At 34.7% G+C, this 18,388-nt stretch overlaps 2 protein-coding genes across 3 annotated transcripts; both read left to right on the forward strand.

The window, feature by feature from the left end:
- Window positions 1–665: 665 nt before the first annotated feature.
- Window positions 666–6,614, forward strand: LOC122038048 (stomatin-like protein 2, mitochondrial). The gene is made up of 9 exons (XM_042597609.1): window positions 666–912; window positions 988–1,231; window positions 1,392–1,541; window positions 2,005–2,062; window positions 2,152–2,244; window positions 2,425–2,523; window positions 5,809–5,900; window positions 6,021–6,080; window positions 6,161–6,614. Exons 1-9 carry the CDS (start codon window positions 743–745, stop codon window positions 6,299–6,301), a joined length of 1,107 nt encoding a protein of 368 aa, XP_042453543.1. The 5' UTR covers window positions 666–742; the 3' UTR covers window positions 6,302–6,614.
- Window positions 6,615–9,460: 2,846 nt separating this feature from the next.
- On the forward strand, window positions 9,461–17,805 carry LOC122038049 (protein CYCLOPS-like). 2 transcript variants are annotated; one of them, XM_042597610.1, is made up of 13 exons: window positions 9,461–10,101; window positions 11,192–11,337; window positions 11,441–11,748; window positions 12,576–12,631; window positions 13,229–13,351; window positions 13,607–13,655; window positions 13,769–13,821; window positions 14,416–15,089; window positions 16,290–16,336; window positions 16,402–16,450; window positions 16,718–16,766; window positions 16,991–17,119; window positions 17,443–17,805. In XM_042597610.1, exons 3-13 carry the CDS (start codon window positions 11,557–11,559, stop codon window positions 17,564–17,566), a joined length of 1,545 nt encoding a protein of 514 aa, XP_042453544.1. In that variant the 5' UTR covers window positions 9,461–10,101; window positions 11,192–11,337; window positions 11,441–11,556; the 3' UTR covers window positions 17,567–17,805. The 2 variants fall into 2 exon arrangements, with proteins under 2 accessions (XP_042453544.1, XP_042453545.1); XM_042597611.1 differs by lacking the exon at window positions 9,461–10,101 and adding an exon at window positions 10,113–11,109.
- Window positions 17,806–18,388: the final 583 nt, after the last annotated feature.

The raw sequence follows: 18,388 nt of genomic DNA on the forward strand, positions 1-18,388 counted from the left end.
TTTATTAAAAAGGTGGAGGACAGACTACTTATCAATGAATTAGTAATGTCCAAGATTTATCCAAGGATTTTGAACCAGAAAATTTCTATCTTAATATTAGATGAATATTAGAAGTATCCATAGATTTATACCTTCAAATCTCTTAGAATTTATTCTCTTAAAAAATTAGATCCTGTTAATTAGGAAGTCGTTAGTATCATAATTTATTTCTTTTTACAAAATCTCCTATGAGAAGCGCATAATTATTTTTTTTTAAAAAATTCGTCACATAATATAAGAGTCACATAATATAAAGAAAGACAATTTGCCCAACATTTTTTATCAAATGAAAAAACAATTAAAATACATATAAGGTTAGTCTAGGATATGATGCAGCGGTTAGGTAATATTTAAGGGCATTTTCTTTTAGTGTGATGACAAAACTTTCTGTTTGCCTTAGTATTTTTTGATTTATCACGGTGATAAGTAAAAAATTGTTATGGTCAAATTGATCAACATTAATATGTTCGAAAATATAAATATCTAGATTAAAAAAAACTAAAGATACAGTTTGACATCGTGCTGTCCGATGAAAGACGAATACGCTCGCCCAATACTTAATTAATTTATAATTGTTTTGACAGGGAAATTGTTGAACTAGTCAAGTCAAGCTCGAACCCTATTGGGGTTTTGCGAGCCGGTCCGTTATATTCGTCCGCCGGCGTTTCACCGAATCGGGGGTACGAACTGAGAAGAGAGAGCGATGCTGCTGAGGACCAAATCCCTCCACCTTCCACGCCGCTCCGCCGCCGTCGCCGCCGTCGCCGCCGCCGCCTCCATCGAATCCCCCTTCATCGTCCGCCGAGCCTATCCTCTAATTCCCGTTCGCGAGTACCGTAGCGGTCGTTCTCGCGACGACTTACCTTCCTCCAGGTGCGACACACCGCTCTCTCTGATCTACAAGTTTTTTTTTGCTTACTGAAGAGGGTTCTTTTGCGTTTCTCTCAGGTATGAGCATCTGGCCCCTATCAATTGGGGCATCCGCATCGTGCCTGAAAAGAAGGCATATGTTGTGGAGAGGTTCGGGAAGTATCAGCGCACATTAGACTCTGGGATTCATCTTCTCGTCCCATTCGTAGACCGGATCGCGTACGTGCACTCCCTCAAGGAGGAGGCGATCCCCATTCCTAACCAGTCAGCCATCACCAAGGACAATGTCAGCATCCTCATCGATGGTGTTCTCTATGTTAAGGTCTGTTTTTTTTTTCCGTCTTCTATTCTTTCTGGAAGTTTTTGAGCCGGCCATTCTATCGTGGTTGCAATGTCATGAGGCCGCTAGTAATCTAATTTAATTTTAAATGCATTGGTGTTTCTACTTGGATCTCCTATAGCTTGCAAATTAAATGTTGTAGATTGTCGACCCCATCCTTGCTTCATATGGTGTGGAGAACCCAATATATGCCATAATCCAGTTGGCACAGACTACAATGAGGAGTGAGCTAGGGAAGATCACTCTCGACAAAACTTTCGAAGAAAGGGATACTCTAAACGAGAACATTGTGGTATGTGCTCCTTTTCCTCCCCATGCAATGTCACCTTTTATGTGGCGAAAATCAGTTTGATAATTCCTTTATGGAACAAAGAGAATAGCATATCTTTCTGCATTTGACTACACACTTTTCTTTGGAAATGCTATTAAATCTTATGCCTTTACAATCACATGTACTCTTACATTTAATGCGTCGCTGCACTTCATAATAAAATCAGTGCTTTATATAGCAGTATCCAGCATGCGTAAATTCACAAGTAATTAACTTTATACCTTTGCAAACCAATCTTAAAGCCCCTACATTAATATTTTATGCTAAAAGTTTACACTTTGTTGCTTACTCCTTGAGTTAGTCTGGTTATAAGTCCATTTGATAGGCTTAGGTTTGCTAGCAGTGCAGTTGTGCTTGTGATTACAAAACTGCAATTAGTAGTTTATTTTTCCTTCACTTGTACCCATCCTTTGTCCTTTCACAGAGAGCAATCAATGAGGCTGCTTCTGATTGGGGTCTTAAATGCCTGCGTTATGAAATCAGTAAGCTGAAGGATTTATTTATCTATTATGTTTGTGTTGTTGAGCTACTATTGCTTTTTTTGTAAATTCAAGTTGCTGTCTTTCTGAAGGGGATATATCTCCACCACCTGGAGTCAAGGCAGCCATGGAGATGCAAGCTGAAGCAGAAAGAAGAAAACGTGCTCAGGTTCTTGAATCTGAAGGTACTCGTGCGCTCCACTAAGTAATATCCTTTGTCGTAAAACGTTGTTTATAGCATGCTATTGTAGATTGGTTTATGTACAATCATAATCTTGTCAGAGTATCAATTCAATTGGAATGCTGCATCATTTAGTCTGCCATCATTCCATTTCAGTTAAAACACTGAAACTTGTATTTAACAGGAGAGAGACAAGCTCACATCAACATTGCAGATGGGAAGAAAAATTCAGTGATACTACAATCAGAAGCAGCAATGATGGACCAGGTTAACAGGGCAAAAGGTATTTTTGATAAGATAGGTTTAGCCTATTTCATCATATGAACTATGTTACCATGTTATGTAATCAGTTATTTTTATGACTTCGTTGCCTTTTTGAAAAGAAAGATTGTTGGTTCGCTCTTGTTGCAATAAACTTATAAAAGAATAAGTTTGATTGAAACTCAGAGCTGAACGCAAACCTATTGCTTAGGAAATTCTTGTGTCACACTTTCAGAAGTTCTGACACTATAACAACATTGTCACATAGATATAATTATTAGGTAGTTCTTTCTTCTACAAAACCCACCAGAATAATTATGATATACACATATATATTCAAAATCAATAAAATTTATGCGAGGAGACTTTTTTGAAGGACACCGACTTTTGCCCCAACATCTGAAGTGTTTTCTAATTGTATAGATTCTGTTGGAAATTGTAATTCTCTTGCTTACTGAGTTAATCGGTCAATGCCCATTTCCTTCTCCAATCTTCTAAATAATTCCTACTATATGATTTCCATTTATTCTTTATTTCCTTTTGCCACACCCGAATTTAGTCTTATATCCTGAACTAGCCATGTTAGTATGCATAAGATGGCTTAATTGTGATAAAGTTGGCTTTAAGCATGTTAGATCATGTCGAATTTTCAGATGGGGCTTTGTTTCAGCATTGTTACCACAATGGATCTTATCCTCTTCTTGTTCTTAGAATCCAAATATTCAATAGTGAATGGTTAGTGGGACAACCATTGGGTCTCATATTGCATCGACTGAGGTTTGATTCTTTAAACATGGGCCTTGAAGTGTAAGCATTAAGTGGGGAGATTGTGACACTTCAATTCATCCACATTGAAATTTTGGCATTATCCTATTGGTACATTGAGATCGAGTGTAGTTGGATACATAGCTGTAACTTGAGGTTAATATAAGAGGTCACATGCATGGATCTTTTTTCTTAAAATGGTTTGGATTGTACTTACATGGTAAAATAATTGTTAACTTATAATAAGTTTTTTCTTGAAATAGTTGTTAGAAAAGTGATGGTTACACATTCAAGCTTTGCATTAAAGCTTTATCGTGTATGTTGCACAACAAGGTTAGATAATGAGAACCTAAGAAAAGTTAGATCAGGTGAGCATAGCCTTCTCTTCACTTTGCATTTCACATCTTTGGAAATTTTATTTTTTATTCATAGGAGATGATAAGTTGCCCGGAACCGAGAACTTTAGATATTTAGAATCATTTTTACAAAATGATAGAGGGATTGAGAGAGATATCTTATATAGAATACAAGCAGGATGACTGAAATGGAGGAGAGCACCGAGTGTTTTATGTGACCGTAAAGTACCTCTAAAACTTAAAAGAAAATTCTACTAAATCACAGTTATACTTGTTATGTTATATGAAGTTGCATGTTGGGCTATGACTCGAGCACATGAGCAAAAGATAAGAGTTGTAGAGATGAGGATGTTAAAGTAGATGTGTGGACATGCGAGAATGGACAGAATAAGAAATGAGAGCATTAGAGAGAAAGTCGGAGTTGCATCTATTAAGGGAAAATTTCGAGAGACACGTTTAAGATGGTATGAGAATGCACTTAGACGACCAATAAATACTCCAGTTAGGCGATGCGAAACTATGACAACCACGCATATCAAACGAGGAAGAGGACGACCAAAAGAGACTTGGTCAGCAATAATAAAATAAAATAAAATTTATTTAAGTATAGATGATGATATAGTAGGAGGTAGAACTCAATGACATAAAAAGATCAGTATAGCTGATCTCATGTAGTGGGATAAGGTTTGGTTGTTGTTGTTGTATCTATATCTAGATGAAGAGGAGCTTTGGTGCAACGATAAAGTTGTTGTCACATGACCCGGTGGTCATAGGTTCGAGTCGCGGAAACAACTTTTTGCAATACAGGTAAGATTGTGTATAATAGACCCAATGTGGTCTGACCCTTCTTCGGGATCCTGCATTGGCGCGATCTTTGTACACCTACCCTTTTATTCATATCTAGATCATCCATTCTCAAGAAATATCACATTCACATATTTGGATAATTGAATTTGAAAGCAATTGTATTTTTGGCATTTTGTCTATATTTACAGTCGTTATACTATCTTATGGGTGCATGCTTTTCTACAGCTAGGCATGGCCAAGTCATGCAAATTTTAGATGAAGTGTTAGTATGGAAAAAGTTATACATGCAAAAATTAGTAGGAAAACCAACAATTGTATAATGGAAAAATCAATTTTGTAATTTCATTGTAAGTCATGTAGTGCCGATGCTTGAAAACATGGTAAAAGTACAATGATTGAAGAAATATATCATTGAAAATGATGATCATCGATTAATTTTTATTTATGTCATTAGTTGTGTGAAGTTGATTTAGTTGTGACATCAATTTGTTATACAATTAAAGGATAATTTTTGGTTCTTGATATTAAGTTTGATTTGGTTTGGATTTTGTTCCTTTTCATTTTTCAATTTAAATGTGAAGGCATGAGTTGGCTGACTTTTCTGCTGATGCTAGTTTCAAGCCTACTAGTCCAGTTGCTTTAGGTCCACAGGGTAGTATCTTCCTAGAGCCCAGAAACATCTAGAATATAATATCAAGAACCATAGACAGAAATCCACCTGGGTCTGTGCATGATGCATCTTCGTGTCTATAGTAAGGAAATAGTCTCTTCATGAGTCTCCATTGTAGTAGGCCATATTTAGAAGATTACCTCATGGATTTTCTGTCTTATCTTCAGTTATTTTGAACTACCAGATAAACTGCTTACTTCATTTTGTTTGAGCCCTGACCTCAACTTCTACATGAATGAGACTAGGATATGCACACTTATGACTACTAGTTTACACTTTACCATGATCTCAAGCAGTAATATGATCATTGCTATTACCCTTTAAGATATTCTGTCACTGGCCACCATAATTTTTGGCTTTTTTTTTAATGCTGAAAGTGTTAAAAGGATTTATGCCCCCTCAATCAGTTTCTAATCTAATAGTAAAATATAACATACAAAGATTCATGGAAGAAGTACCATATGCAAACACATGAGGACTACCAGAAAACTCTAAAACGGGGGAAAAATCACATGAGGAAAATGGAGATCTATGTAACTGTTTAGATGGTGTGGTCTATTACTTTATAATCTCTAGTTTCATTATTATTGCATTGTTTTTTTTTTTATGTAAACATGTCACTGCTGCTGTAAGGGTTCACACTTTTTTACAATGTCAAAATTCAACATTGTTGAGCTTCTAAAAGATTCACCTTACCTTCTTTTATCAGGAGAAGCTGAGGCTATCCTTGTTAGGTCCCAGGCAACCGCTCAAGGTCTCAAGATATTGTCAGAGGCCATGAAAGCTGAGGGTGGTGCGGAGGTGAGATATTTTTCCTTATTACTTCCATACTTGGCCAGACATCGTATGGCTTAAATTTTTTCCTTAAAATTTGATTATGGTCATGCTTCTGGTTCTAAAAGCTTCTTTGTTTGTCTTCAGGCAGCAAGCCTGAGAGTCGCTGAGCAATACATCACAGCATTTGGCCATGTAGCAAAGGAGGTAAAACGAAATTATAAAATAATTCATTGAAATCCTTTAACATGGAAGAGTTTCTGATTTGCATTCATCTCCTTGCACAGGGAACTACCCTTCTACTTCCGAGCGCCATCGGAAATCCTTCTTCCATGATAGCTCAGGCTCTATCAATCTACAAACAACTAAATCCTGCCAATCACTCTACTCCCTCTGCAGAGAGTTCCCAGTCAAATACGTCATCTTGATAACAGAATCAAGGCAACGGATGAAACAACTCCTGATCCTAGTGGGAAAATATTCTCACTCCAAAGTCCACCAAGGGACTGATCTAGTCTTGTTTTAGAATCAAAATCATTTTTTTGTTCTTCTGGCTCTGATGTAGTTTTGGCATATGCCTACTTTCTTGATGAGGACTAATCTAGAGTCTGAACTCACAGACATCATCTGAATGCGTTGAGCAAATACACTTGGAAAGGGTCTGATCTTACAATAATGGTGTTGATGCTATAAATCCTTATAAGCAGCAAGATGATTGGTGATGAGCTTATTGGAGCCTCATTTGTTAGCTTCAATGATTAGCTAGCAAACTTGCTGACTAAATATTTAAGAAACCTAAAATTAAACATACATATATATATAACAAGCTATATTTCCACAATAATTGAACGGGCTTGAGGTGGATCAAAATGAACTATTTGTAATATCATGAATTTGAGTGTAATATTTTTCTTTGATCAATAACAACACATCGATAGGGGGTTGGCACAATATTCTGCACACAGGCTAGTCTAAATAACAAAGCGTGTTTTTTATATCTTTCTTGACTCATGATCTTTTGAACTACATAGATATGCTTGACTGCATGTATTTAGCATGTACTACTATACATCAATGTCGCAAAACTATGCTGGTTCTTTGTTAGTTTAATAGAATTTTCATAGAACGTGTTATCGTCGGTATGAAGTATTCCCACACTAGAATGAACTCAAATGTAAAGGCTCATGAAAGGCCAACTAATGCATTAAGCTGAATTGCGATTATACTTTTTCTTTAGTCAAGATTGGTTTGAATTTCCGGAAAGGTTTTAACTTATCTGATTGATAGTTTATTTACTTGTTTTGCATTGCTTAATCCTGCTTCTTCTCCAACTTATTGTTAATTTTGAGAGTGAATTTAAATTTTAATTGAGAATTTGGTCTTGATTTTCTCTATTGCTGCAATGTGTTTGTTATTATTTATATACCTCAACGTGTTGCTTTTATTTAAAAAAAAAAAATCCATTCTATGGTTCTCTTTATGTGAATAATTATCTATATATGCTTCAATTACAGAAGAGAAAGAACTTAAAGCGCGCTATAATTAAATATTTATTATGATTATTTATTCACATTTTAATATTTTTAATATTTGATATCGGATTTATATATTTTATATATTTACTATCAATTTGTTGCACAACACATTATCCTAAAATACCTACGTGCTTCAACTTTCTCCTTAGTTCTTATATCAAAAAAAAAATTACTTCACCTCCGGTATGTAATACTTTAACTCCCTAATATATATTGATTTACCTAATTATCCTCGTATTTTTTAGATAAAAAATTCTAAAATAAGATATAATTCTTCCTAAATTCACTATCATTAATTAGAATCTAATATATTTTCTATCAATTGGATAGTTTCAATCAATTGAGAATCGATCGGTAATCGATCAGTTCGTTGTAAGGGAACAGAAGCTCTTATGATTTTTTATAGATTTTTTATAGATACAAAAAGTCCAAATGAAGTATAATTTCTCTTAAATTCAATATCATTTCATTAGAATCGAGAATGTTTTTTATTTAATTGAGCACGACTCTTTTTCTATCTATCAATCGATTGAGAGTCATACCAATCGATTGACTTAGGCTGAATTGATTGGGAACCTAAGTTAATCGATTGGTCGATTGGTCAGACAGAAGAAGAATCGTGCTCAATTTGATAGAAAATATACTAGATTTTAGTTTGAATGTGCTAAATTTAGAAAAATTATATTTTATTTTGGACTTTTTGACATAAAAAAATGAGGGCAATTAGATAAATCGATGTGCATTAGGGAATTGAAGTAAAAAAAAAAATTACATACAAAGAGTGAATAAATTTTTTGGACCGAAAAGAAAGTTGAGTTTGTTGGACATGTTTTCCTCAATGGAAAAATATGGGTATATGGATTTTCGGTGTTAAGATCCAACAGTTGGGCCCGGTTAGTCATCTCGATGATGAGTCAATGACTCTCACTGGTGAAGCTCGGTATGGCGATGTGGACCTTGCCCCATTTATACTCTCGACATCTCCTTTTGATTAATCTTGTCGGTCGTCGAGTCATCCCTTTAGATATCGACACAATCCCTTTGGGTAAACTCATCCCTAAAGATAAGAGCATTAAGGTCGAAGTGAAGGCTATATCTTCTTTCCTTAAGACGATATTGCCCCGCTCAGGTGCTTATGGTTTATTAGTAATCGTCTCCCAAGATACAACGATTTGTGTCTTGAAATAAGAGCACTCTAAATTTTGAACCATGTCGAACTTTCGAAGACTTGAAACTCTTAAGAGAGGAGAGAGAGAATAGAACTCAAGAGAAAAATTTACAACTTGAGAATTGAGTGATTTGAGTGAAAGGAATGAGGTTTGTTTTATAAGGATGAAGGATTACTCTCAAGGGGTGAAAGGTTTTTTCTAAGAGGTGAAAAGATATGAGATGTGTTTTTTCTCTTAAACCTTTTCACTTAAACTTTTTCATTATAATTAATTTAATTGATTAATATGATTAACTATTTAGTTAATCTATTGTAAATATTAACTAATCAATTAATTAATATTATAATGATTAATCTTTTAATCAATCAATAAATTAATCAATGAAATTAATTATAATTTCATACCCCTCAATAGTTGCACGTTCTCGAATTAGCGTTTAACCATAAATCCAACTCGTATGCGAATCAAATTCTGTCCAATCATACCAGAGCAACCCTTCATTAAATATTAATTTTTCATTCACTCGAGAAATTAGTTTACGATGATCTACTCACGAAATAATCATCTTATGCCTAATTATCACCAAATCAATTTTCCTAACATTGTTTGCATAAAGGGAATTTAGGGCGATTTGCCCTAGTAAGTCTCTATTATCTTAATTTACTTAATGTTTTTTTATTATTATTATCTTTAGAAGATCCTTAAAATCTGATTGCCGTTCTTCAGGCCAACAATTATAATCCAATCCAACTACCTAAACAAAGCCAATGAATTACCCTGTTGAATGATCTCTTGATAAATCGAATGATTTACATAGTAACTCCTCTTTATCTTTCCAAGAACAGATGAACATAACAAGCTTGCTTGTTTTGCAGCCTGATGGATATATTTGTCCACAGTGCCATGCTCCGAAGTGCTCTGAGCTTTGATTCTTCAATATAGGGAAGCTTATGGCACTTAAATCTCCTCCTGGCGATTGTTTTTTCCTATGGAAATGTTATTTTTGCTCCCTTTGAAATTTGAATTTACAACTACTAGTTCCATGTTTTTCATGGAGTTCATCACAAACTGTTAGTGAGGTGGTCATATTTTGCAAGATAATTCGTTCACAAGAAATTTGCATGGGGACGCCATTCAATCCAAAAAAAACAAAAAAGCAAAGAAATTTGCTTAAACATCTGATTGATCAAACTCTCTCGGTTTCTCTGTTGTGAAAATGGAAACCATTACCAGATCCCAAATGGCGAGAAACCTTTGTAAACTCTGCTGCAGGCAGGCAAAGCACTAGCCAATCGATGAGGTTGGCCAATGACCATCACTTTCATCACCTTGATTATAATAAGATGAATCTTCTGCCGCTGTGCTGATTGATCCAGGAGATGGACGGTGGCTGCTCTCGATGCTTAGTCTTCTCCTTGTCACTTGCTTTCTACCCCACGCAATATCAATCATGCTGATGCCGGCTTATGCTCCTTCAGTGGAATTCCTGCCAACTCTACGGAGGAATATAAAAGTGATGGTTCGGTAAAAAGGCCTTTTTTGCCCACCTGCTCCATCTTTCCTGCCAATGCTGAAGTCATGCAGATAGCCTGTTTGTTGTTGATCCCCTGAATATAATAGTCAATGTTTTGAGTCATTTTCATGTTCGTCTTACACTAAAAGTTAAGTGTTGCAGTTAATCTAGACCTTGTGTCCCATTTGATGATGATAGAACTATTAAACAGGAAATTTTACCAGTTCATCGTTTACTCTGCGTTTTCAAACCAAACCAGCTGGTAATCCTAGTTGATGAAGTTTCATTCTTTTGGGGGTATTTTCAGCAGGAGGAATATTTGTGAATAACCTTAATTTTCTATCTTATGCATTTGGTAGAAAATAAACTAGGTTTGTGAGATCTTAAACATATGTTTGGTCACTGAATCAAATTTTTAGGATGGTATCAATAACCAGGTTGTGAGTTTACAAAATATTTCAGTTTTCTGGATCTTCTAAAAATTAGTCATTCACTTTTGCAGTTGACTTTTCACATGCTCCTGACTTTTAATCTTTGATTGATTTATTCATGCACTAACAAATATTGCTTAACTTTCAGTCACAGATAGCTTGAAAAAGTTAAAAACACCTCAAATTTGATGGTCTAGCTACAAGTCCATTGCTATCTGCCATTGAATTTGATCATTTCTTTTTAATATAAAAAAGTTATGTTTCATTTTTACATGGCCATCAATCAGATTAAAATTTTTCAGCAACATTTGACTTTCTTCCCATCAAGAAAAGGACAAGAACCTTACCCTGGAATATTTGCAAGATCTTTGTCCCAAGATTCCATTAGTTAGTCCCACTTGGTCCACCATTGACCAAATTTATTATGGATACTCAGACCTCTATTTAATTATCATTCTCAAAACTAGATTAATTAGCAAACTTCTGCTATCGCCTGTTGTAGGATGCATTTGATTCTTCTGCTTGGATTAACTTGGTGAAATCTATTACTAGGGGATTTGACAGTAGAGGAGCTACTTAGGACTGAAGGTTCTAGGAGCATCCTTGTTAACCACTACTTTCAACTTTGCTTGGCAAAATCTTATACTATATTGGGTTTATGATGTTGAAGGTTTCTGGTCCTTGGTTAACTGGAGACAGCCAACTTTCTAACCAAATTCTGATTGCTGGATACCATAGATAGTTCTAAACAGCTGGTGTTGGATTTCAGTTGAGATTTCAAGAGGTGGAGATGAAGGATGAATAAGAAATCAAGAAGTGAGTACATGATGGATATTAGCTTGGTTAAGTTTGTTAACTGTAAATTCATCTGTTTTTGCAGTTCAAAGTCTCTGACAACTCTAATTTTTGGATGCTGCAGTTATAAAGCTGAGTTGGATTTGAGCTTGAATTTTAGGAAGTGAAAACAAGAGATTAAGAAGGGCTATCTTTTGCTTAAATTTAAAAAGGCCAAAGCGCAAAGGGAGAATATTTTTCATGGAGATGGAGGGGAGAGGTTTTTCAGACTTGCTTAGGAGCTCAACTGAGGAGATGATTCTGAGTTCTTTTATTGAGAATTCGTTTGGGAGCTGTGCACCAAACATGGAGATGCTAGGATGCAGGACAACATTGCAGACTTGTAGAGGAGACAGCGAGGAGCTCTTCCACACCTGGCTGATGAATGGAGAGGTAGGAATAAAGCTTAAACCTGCTCAATTGTTCATGTTTACTGAGTTTATTTTTTGTTCTACTCTAATGATGGAAAAATAATTTTGCCATGACTTTGTAACCTGACTTTTTTTAGCAATGGTAGTATTTAGCACACAAGGTGCATGCATAGTTATACAAAAAGGTAAAACCCATCACCCTGGCGACCCCCCTATGACTATCCCACACCATTGGTAGGGAGTAAATCAGGTACCGAGCAGCCCCCATGTGGGAGGGCATTTTCACGGCTTTTGCTGGGATTCGACCCTTGCTCAATTCTACAAATCTACCACATGGTTATCGGCTCAGCTACGCCCTGGGGCAAGGTGCATGCATGGTGATCCAATGGAGGATGGTTCATAATTAGATAGAGCGTAGCTGATTGAAATGTGGCCATAATCTTCCAAACAATGATTCAATCACAATAGTGATCTTGAGTAAAAGTGGTATTTAACAGAGTAAAGACAAGAATTAGTACTCACGTATTATGATGTATTATTGTAAATCAGCAGTGCATAACAAAATTATAAGCAATCAGTTGAATAGCATAACCAATAATTAATATCAATATGTGGATTTGTGTCATATTTTGTATTGTCTTGTCATGAATGGAGTCCATGAGAAATTGATCTATTCTCTAGAGAGTAAGAACTCTCATATCTAGTCACCCATGGTATTTTTATTGCTACTAGAGCCTACTTCATAAAGTTAACTTGCATCATTGTCTGATTACTTTAGATGTCAGTTCAAAGGTTTTAAGATGATTAATTTTGTCACTTGTAACACATGTTTGCTTGATCATTATCTAGATTCCTGGTTTCAGCCCAGCGAATGGTGCTAATCGTACTCGTCAACTATCACGAAAGTAAGTTGATTAACAGTCCCTGGTTTCAACATCTCATCTCATTATTTTCTGCAGCAATTGAATCTTAATTCTGAATTTAGTTGTTCAGGCCTTGAAAAATATTATTCCCAGGGAATTAATATTTTAACATTATTTAAAAATCATGTATGGGAATCAATAGCAGAGAAAGAAATGTAGCCATGAAATCAGAGGATTTTAGTAACATGGCGTGTTAGAAAGGCTATTAAATCTGTCTCTCGGTATTTCTGTGGTATTTTCCTAGTTCCATTCATCTCAAAAAATGAAAATTAGCACTTGCTAATTTTTTGCTTTCAATCATGATTCAGCTATCTTAAGATTTTTTTTTTTTTTTTGCCATGTATAACATGTAAATCTTCTTGATGTGCTATATTATTATTTATTTTGAAATAATAAATTAGTTGTATGCTACACTTTCCCTTCTTTGAATTATCACGAAGGGGTGCTAAGAAATGCTATAATTCTGAAGTATTTGATGGTTAATCTTACTGAATGATATGAAAACATGAGAACACAATCTGAAAGAATTTGCTTATTGGCATCGTTTTCGAGTTAGCAAGTAACTTGTACTCCTTGCAGAATATCATCAGAGATCATTACTCTTGGAAACCAGCAAAACGGCACCGCACAGAAGACAAACACAGAGGATAAATGCTTGAGCATGATTAATGACCAGTCACCTGATGTCCAGGATACTATCAAGTGAGTAACACACAATGTTCTCAAAAAAGACTGTCAATCCTTGTTTGAAATAAAATGACAAAAAGTTAGAGCTTTTGAGTTGATACATACATCTTCATGTTGTGTTGCTTTATCAGAACTAACAAAATGGAAAATTTTATTAATTTTGTGCTATATCCTAATAGAATAAGCTTTTGAGGCACATATTTCATCAATGAAACCTTTAAGATTTATATTTCATTAATTTTATGACTGACCCCTTGAATACTTGATTAGGAACGCTGCAGAGAAAAGCATCCAAGCTAGTGACTTTCTATTGGCCAAGGTCTGATTACAATTTAAAACATCTAAATTCAAACAATCTAAACACATTATTCTAAAGATTATCTTTTTCAATGTCACTGAAACTTATGTGAATGATGGTTAATTTTTATCCAGGCATGGTTTCACAGTTCCCAACCAATGACAAGAAGTCGGTCTTCAGAGCTACGGTAGGATACTTGATTCTTTATCTGACTTTGAAGAAATGATCCTTAGAAACTGACCTTCATAGTTAATCTAATTTTATATGTTGCAAGTAGTCGGTTGTCTTCATACTTTTTCCTTTTTCTTTTGTTCTTTGCTACTGGGAACTGGGAAACTGTTATATTTTGGCCATGCTCTGAAGTGATATTTCACTATAATCACATGAAACCTAGCAAACTTAAGAAATAGACTCAAACTAAAAAATGTGGCGAAATTAAGATAGTGGTGAAAGAGATGAAAAATGATAGAATCATGAATATTATGACTCTCGAGCAATTAGATATAATGTCAATGGATCTTGAGAGAAAAAAAGAGAAAAATATGTTAACATAACCATACAATTGAAGATTATCCAAATATTGCGATTAGATAAGTTGGATGAATTAAGATGGTGATGGATAAGCATAGCCTGCAAAGAAACATTAGTGGACTCTTATACAATTACGAGGTATTAAAATTACCTTCCAGAATAAAGCAATATAGTCAACCTCCAAAATTTTGAGACTTCTGCTTCAGATTCTTGTGTGCATTGAATTCATCTTTTTTTCCTTTTTCTGCAGGAAGAGGTATGCGGCCATGCAAAATAGCCAGATGCAAGCTATTACAGAGTCTCAAGATAATACCACAATAATAGGGATTGAACAAGGGCCAACAAAACTTTCAAATGAATTCTGTGACGATTCCGTGGTCGAAATTGGCACTCAAGTTCAAACATTTATGTCTCCCTCCAATTCAACTACTTATCCTTTTGATACTCCTCCAGTGGCAACAGCAGACCCTGTTTCTTCTGTGGTCAGCTTGCTCAAAGGCTCACTGGAAAAGAAAAGGCTCGCTAGACAATTTAATGTCAGTGAAAATCTCAAAGATACTTCCTTTGTGGTTTCAAATATTCAACCAGAAGTAAATCTCATCTGCAATCAAAACATCCAAAATGAGATCTACTGGTCAGCCAACAAGTTTCATTTGGTATCATCTATTCAAGAGCAGAATCCAATGAACTCAAAGTTTGAGATATTGTTGGAGCCAAATACTGAAGAATTTGTTACTTCGGCAAACCAGTTCAGAACTGCTACGTCTGAAGAACCATCACAGAGTGGATCGTCTATGGCAGTTGCTGCCTTCACCATTGGCTTCGATGCATGTGATGATCTTGCCAACTCTGCACAAACTAATTCCATTTGTGAGAGTTCCAGAAGGTCTATGGGAAATCAAAATTTGAATCGTAAAATTATAGGTATGTTTCCATTCTCTTAATTATGAGCTGCAATGGCTAGGGATGCGTTCTTATTAACTTAATTCTCTTTTTTTGGCGCATTAACTTTGAATTTTTCATATTGGTAGTCTACTTATGAAATTTGTATAATTTTCCCTGATTTCTCGAAAACCTCTGGGGATTTTCTTTTATGGAAAGTTCGGATGCAAGGTATGAGATTGGCTGCTTTCAACCAAATAATTATGGAGTTATATCTTTCATTTTGTTGAACCAACATGTAGATATAAAACCTCTCATAACAAGTTTTTTAGATAATGATGTTTCTAACGAACATAACACAACTAAACTTATTCTTTCGTAGGAAAGACAAACATAGAATTTGGTGACAAGTTAATCATGTGTCTTCCATATAACCTTCTGTCTAAATACTATTAACTCCATTATAAATTTGAGGGTAACTCAGACAAATTTAAACAGATTGCTTAGTTAAGAGCCTGATGAAACCATTAAATGTATATAGGCTAATTGAGGAACAAGTGTCAGTAGCAAAGTAAAATTTTCTTGTATAGCTTCTATGTCTATTAATATACTTTAATTGCATATATGCATCTAGAGATTGAATGTAATACAATAGCTCAATGGGATTCAACATTGCCAAAGTTAGGAGGCTCCATATCCATTGATCTTACATGGATAAGTGCGGTGGTTATTGATCCATTATATTAAATATAAATCGATCTCTTGCCTAATAGCTCGAACTTTTAAAAGTGGTTAGCCAATCAATTTCAGCATGTTAGATTTTTAAGAATAGGTGCGTACCTCTACGCCATGATGGGCATGAGGAGCACATTGAAGGTAAGAAGCTCTACGACCATTGGCCCCACATGAACAATGTCATGTTCATTGGTCCCACATAGACAAGTGTGCTGCTCCATTCTATAAATATAAATTGGTCTATTTCTTAATATCTATATATTTGGCATAAATGATTAGCCAATTAATTTCTTTGACATAAATAGTTGGCCAATGAATTTCAACAAATATATTAATATATAAGGATTTCCTTCTTATCCTAAAAAAGAACACCAATGATGTTGTATAAAATTTGTTAACTTCTAAATTGATTAGATTTTGAAGTTATCTTTCAATGATATATGCATCTAGTGGATCTTATATTTTTGAGTGTGCTTTCTTTCTTTTCTCATCATTTGTATATTGCAGAATATGGAGAACACAAGTTGCAAAACAATGTAAAGGATGAAACAAAGGTATGTCATATCATAGGTGAATTTTTGAAGATCATAACTTAATCACTAAGAATTTGCTTTCTCAGAAAGGAAATTTGGTTCGGTTGCGATCAGTCAATTCCTCCGTAATTTCAGGTATGGCTTGCTAATTTTCAAATTTTGCTTTTTCTTTTTTAAAAAATGGAACTCATCTGCATCCTCAAATTTTGAGAATGTAGATAGGAGGTTTATCCATTTTAAGACGCATCTAACAATTTTGCATAGATGACCCCATTCTACAAAAACTTTGATATCTTAATTATACTTAAGCTGGCCCATCCTTTCAACCAATTCTAAATGCAATGATTTGGCTTCTTCTTTTTTTTTATCTATTCATCTTCTCTAACTAGAAAACTTATGCAGTGGACAAAGGTGATCCTACAAAGAAGCGCAGGATCGAGCGCTCAAGAAAGTATGTTCCCAATTACTTGAACTTGTAATCATACCCAGTTTCCAACAATCAGTGAAATTTAGGTTATAATTTACTAAATTAAGCCCTGAAGTTCCAAATATCTTCAAGTACTGCACATTAAGCAGACACGTAATCTATTCATCTGTTTGCAACTACTGTGATTAGCATTTCAGTATTTTACTAAAAGTTCTAATTTTGTTTAACTTCAACACTTCATCATTCAGAATGGCAGAGGCAAAGGAGAAGAGTTTGGCACCTGCATTGCCGTCAGATATGCAAGCAGTTCTTAAGCGCTGTGAAACGCTTGAGAAGGAAGTACGGTCGCTGAAATTTAACCTCTCATTCATGAATAGGTATGGCAGCTTTCTTCCACTAGCATGGGAAAAAACAAAGTAGCATGTGTTAATCCCTAAATCTATACATTAGGACTCTTTCTTTGACAGATGTATAAAGTAAGTCATTCTCCTTCTGAATTTGTTAACAAGCCATTTTCAATCGGAAGAACATTTTGTTCTGGCACTCAATCAACTTGCATTACAGTTCTTCTCTGATTGCAATGAAGTCACTATCACTTTGGCATTTTTGTTGTATTAATAAACTTGTTTTTGAATAGAATGTGAATTGCAACTTAATCCTTTGAACATTTTGCTCATTTTATTGTTACAATTATTTCCAGGAAAGATTCTGAGCAAACTAAACACATAGAAGAGCTTCAGAAAGAGAATGAAGAACTAAAAGACGAGAAGAGACGGCTTGTCGAAGAGATTGAAAGAATTTACCCTGAAACAGGCAGCTGGTGATCGATTCCTCCTGCAAAAGCATTTCAGTAAATTAAGTCTCAAGAGCTAAATCCACTGTTAAACTATGAAATCTGACAGACTTTACATGTTCAGTCTGTAACGCTCAGAATCAAAATTGTCTGGTCTTTTGAGATCAAACATCTATTTTGATTTGTTTGGTTGTTGACAATTAATTTTCATAATAATGTATTTCCAGTTTTGAATAGATTGAAAAGAACAAGAATATATGTTGCGTTTAATAATCATTATATCGAATCATAGTGATTTGGCATGGATGCACAAAGGACCTCAATTGTGATAGAGAAATTAGCCAACCTGAAGCTGCATTCGAACGCAGATATGGAGAAAGATTGGCATGCTGTAACATGAGAACCCACATCCAAATAGGCAGCCACTGTTAATGACTTCTGATAAAAATAAATAAATCATTCAGAAACCTAAAAAAAGCTTTAAATTTGAAAATAAAATATGTTTAGGAGATCACTAGGCATGTAACTGCAATTTAAAAAAAAAACATATGACTTCTTAAGATCATTAACACTTAAATTTTTATTTTTAAAAATTGAATCCATTCAAGGTCTCTTGTCATTTAAAGTTAGCAAACAATTTTAGCTAAAAATCATCAAATACTTTTGGTGTAAAATTATTAGCAATCTTAAAAGATTCTATATATATATATAAGATAGATTCCAGGGACTACTAAATCTGAACTTTTAAAAGTTATTAATGATAAAAATAATTATTAAAATAATTAAAATATATAAAAAAATACAGACGTACAAGTCATTAGGGTGTTAGACTCAACAGGTCATTAAGACTATA

Source organism: Zingiber officinale, chromosome 1A (assembly GCF_018446385.1).
Source record: "Zingiber officinale cultivar Zhangliang chromosome 1A, Zo_v1.1, whole genome shotgun sequence".
In the NCBI taxonomy this organism is placed as follows: Eukaryota; Viridiplantae; Streptophyta; class Magnoliopsida; order Zingiberales; family Zingiberaceae; genus Zingiber; species Zingiber officinale.

Bases quoted from the DNA above. Each gene is read 5' to 3' on its own strand.
- LOC122038048 (XM_042597609.1), top strand. From the start codon at position 743: ATGCTGCTGAGGACCAAATCCCTCCACCTTCCACGCCGCTCCGCCGCC. The intron at 913-987 runs GTGCGACACACC...CGTTTCTCTCAG, and splicing joins GACGACTTACCTTCCTCCAG to GTATGAGCATCTGGCCCCTA. The intron at 5,901-6,020 runs GTGAGATATTTT...GTTTGTCTTCAG, and splicing joins AAGCTGAGGGTGGTGCGGAG to GCAGCAAGCCTGAGAGTCGC.
- LOC122038049 (XM_042597610.1), top strand. From the start codon at position 11,557: ATGGAGATGGAGGGGAGAGGTTTTTCAGACTTGCTTAGGAGCTCAACT. The intron at 15,090-16,289 runs GTATGTTTCCAT...TGTATATTGCAG, and splicing joins TTTGAATCGTAAAATTATAG to AATATGGAGAACACAAGTTG. The intron at 17,120-17,442 runs GTATGGCAGCTT...AATTATTTCCAG, and splicing joins AACCTCTCATTCATGAATAG to GAAAGATTCTGAGCAAACTA.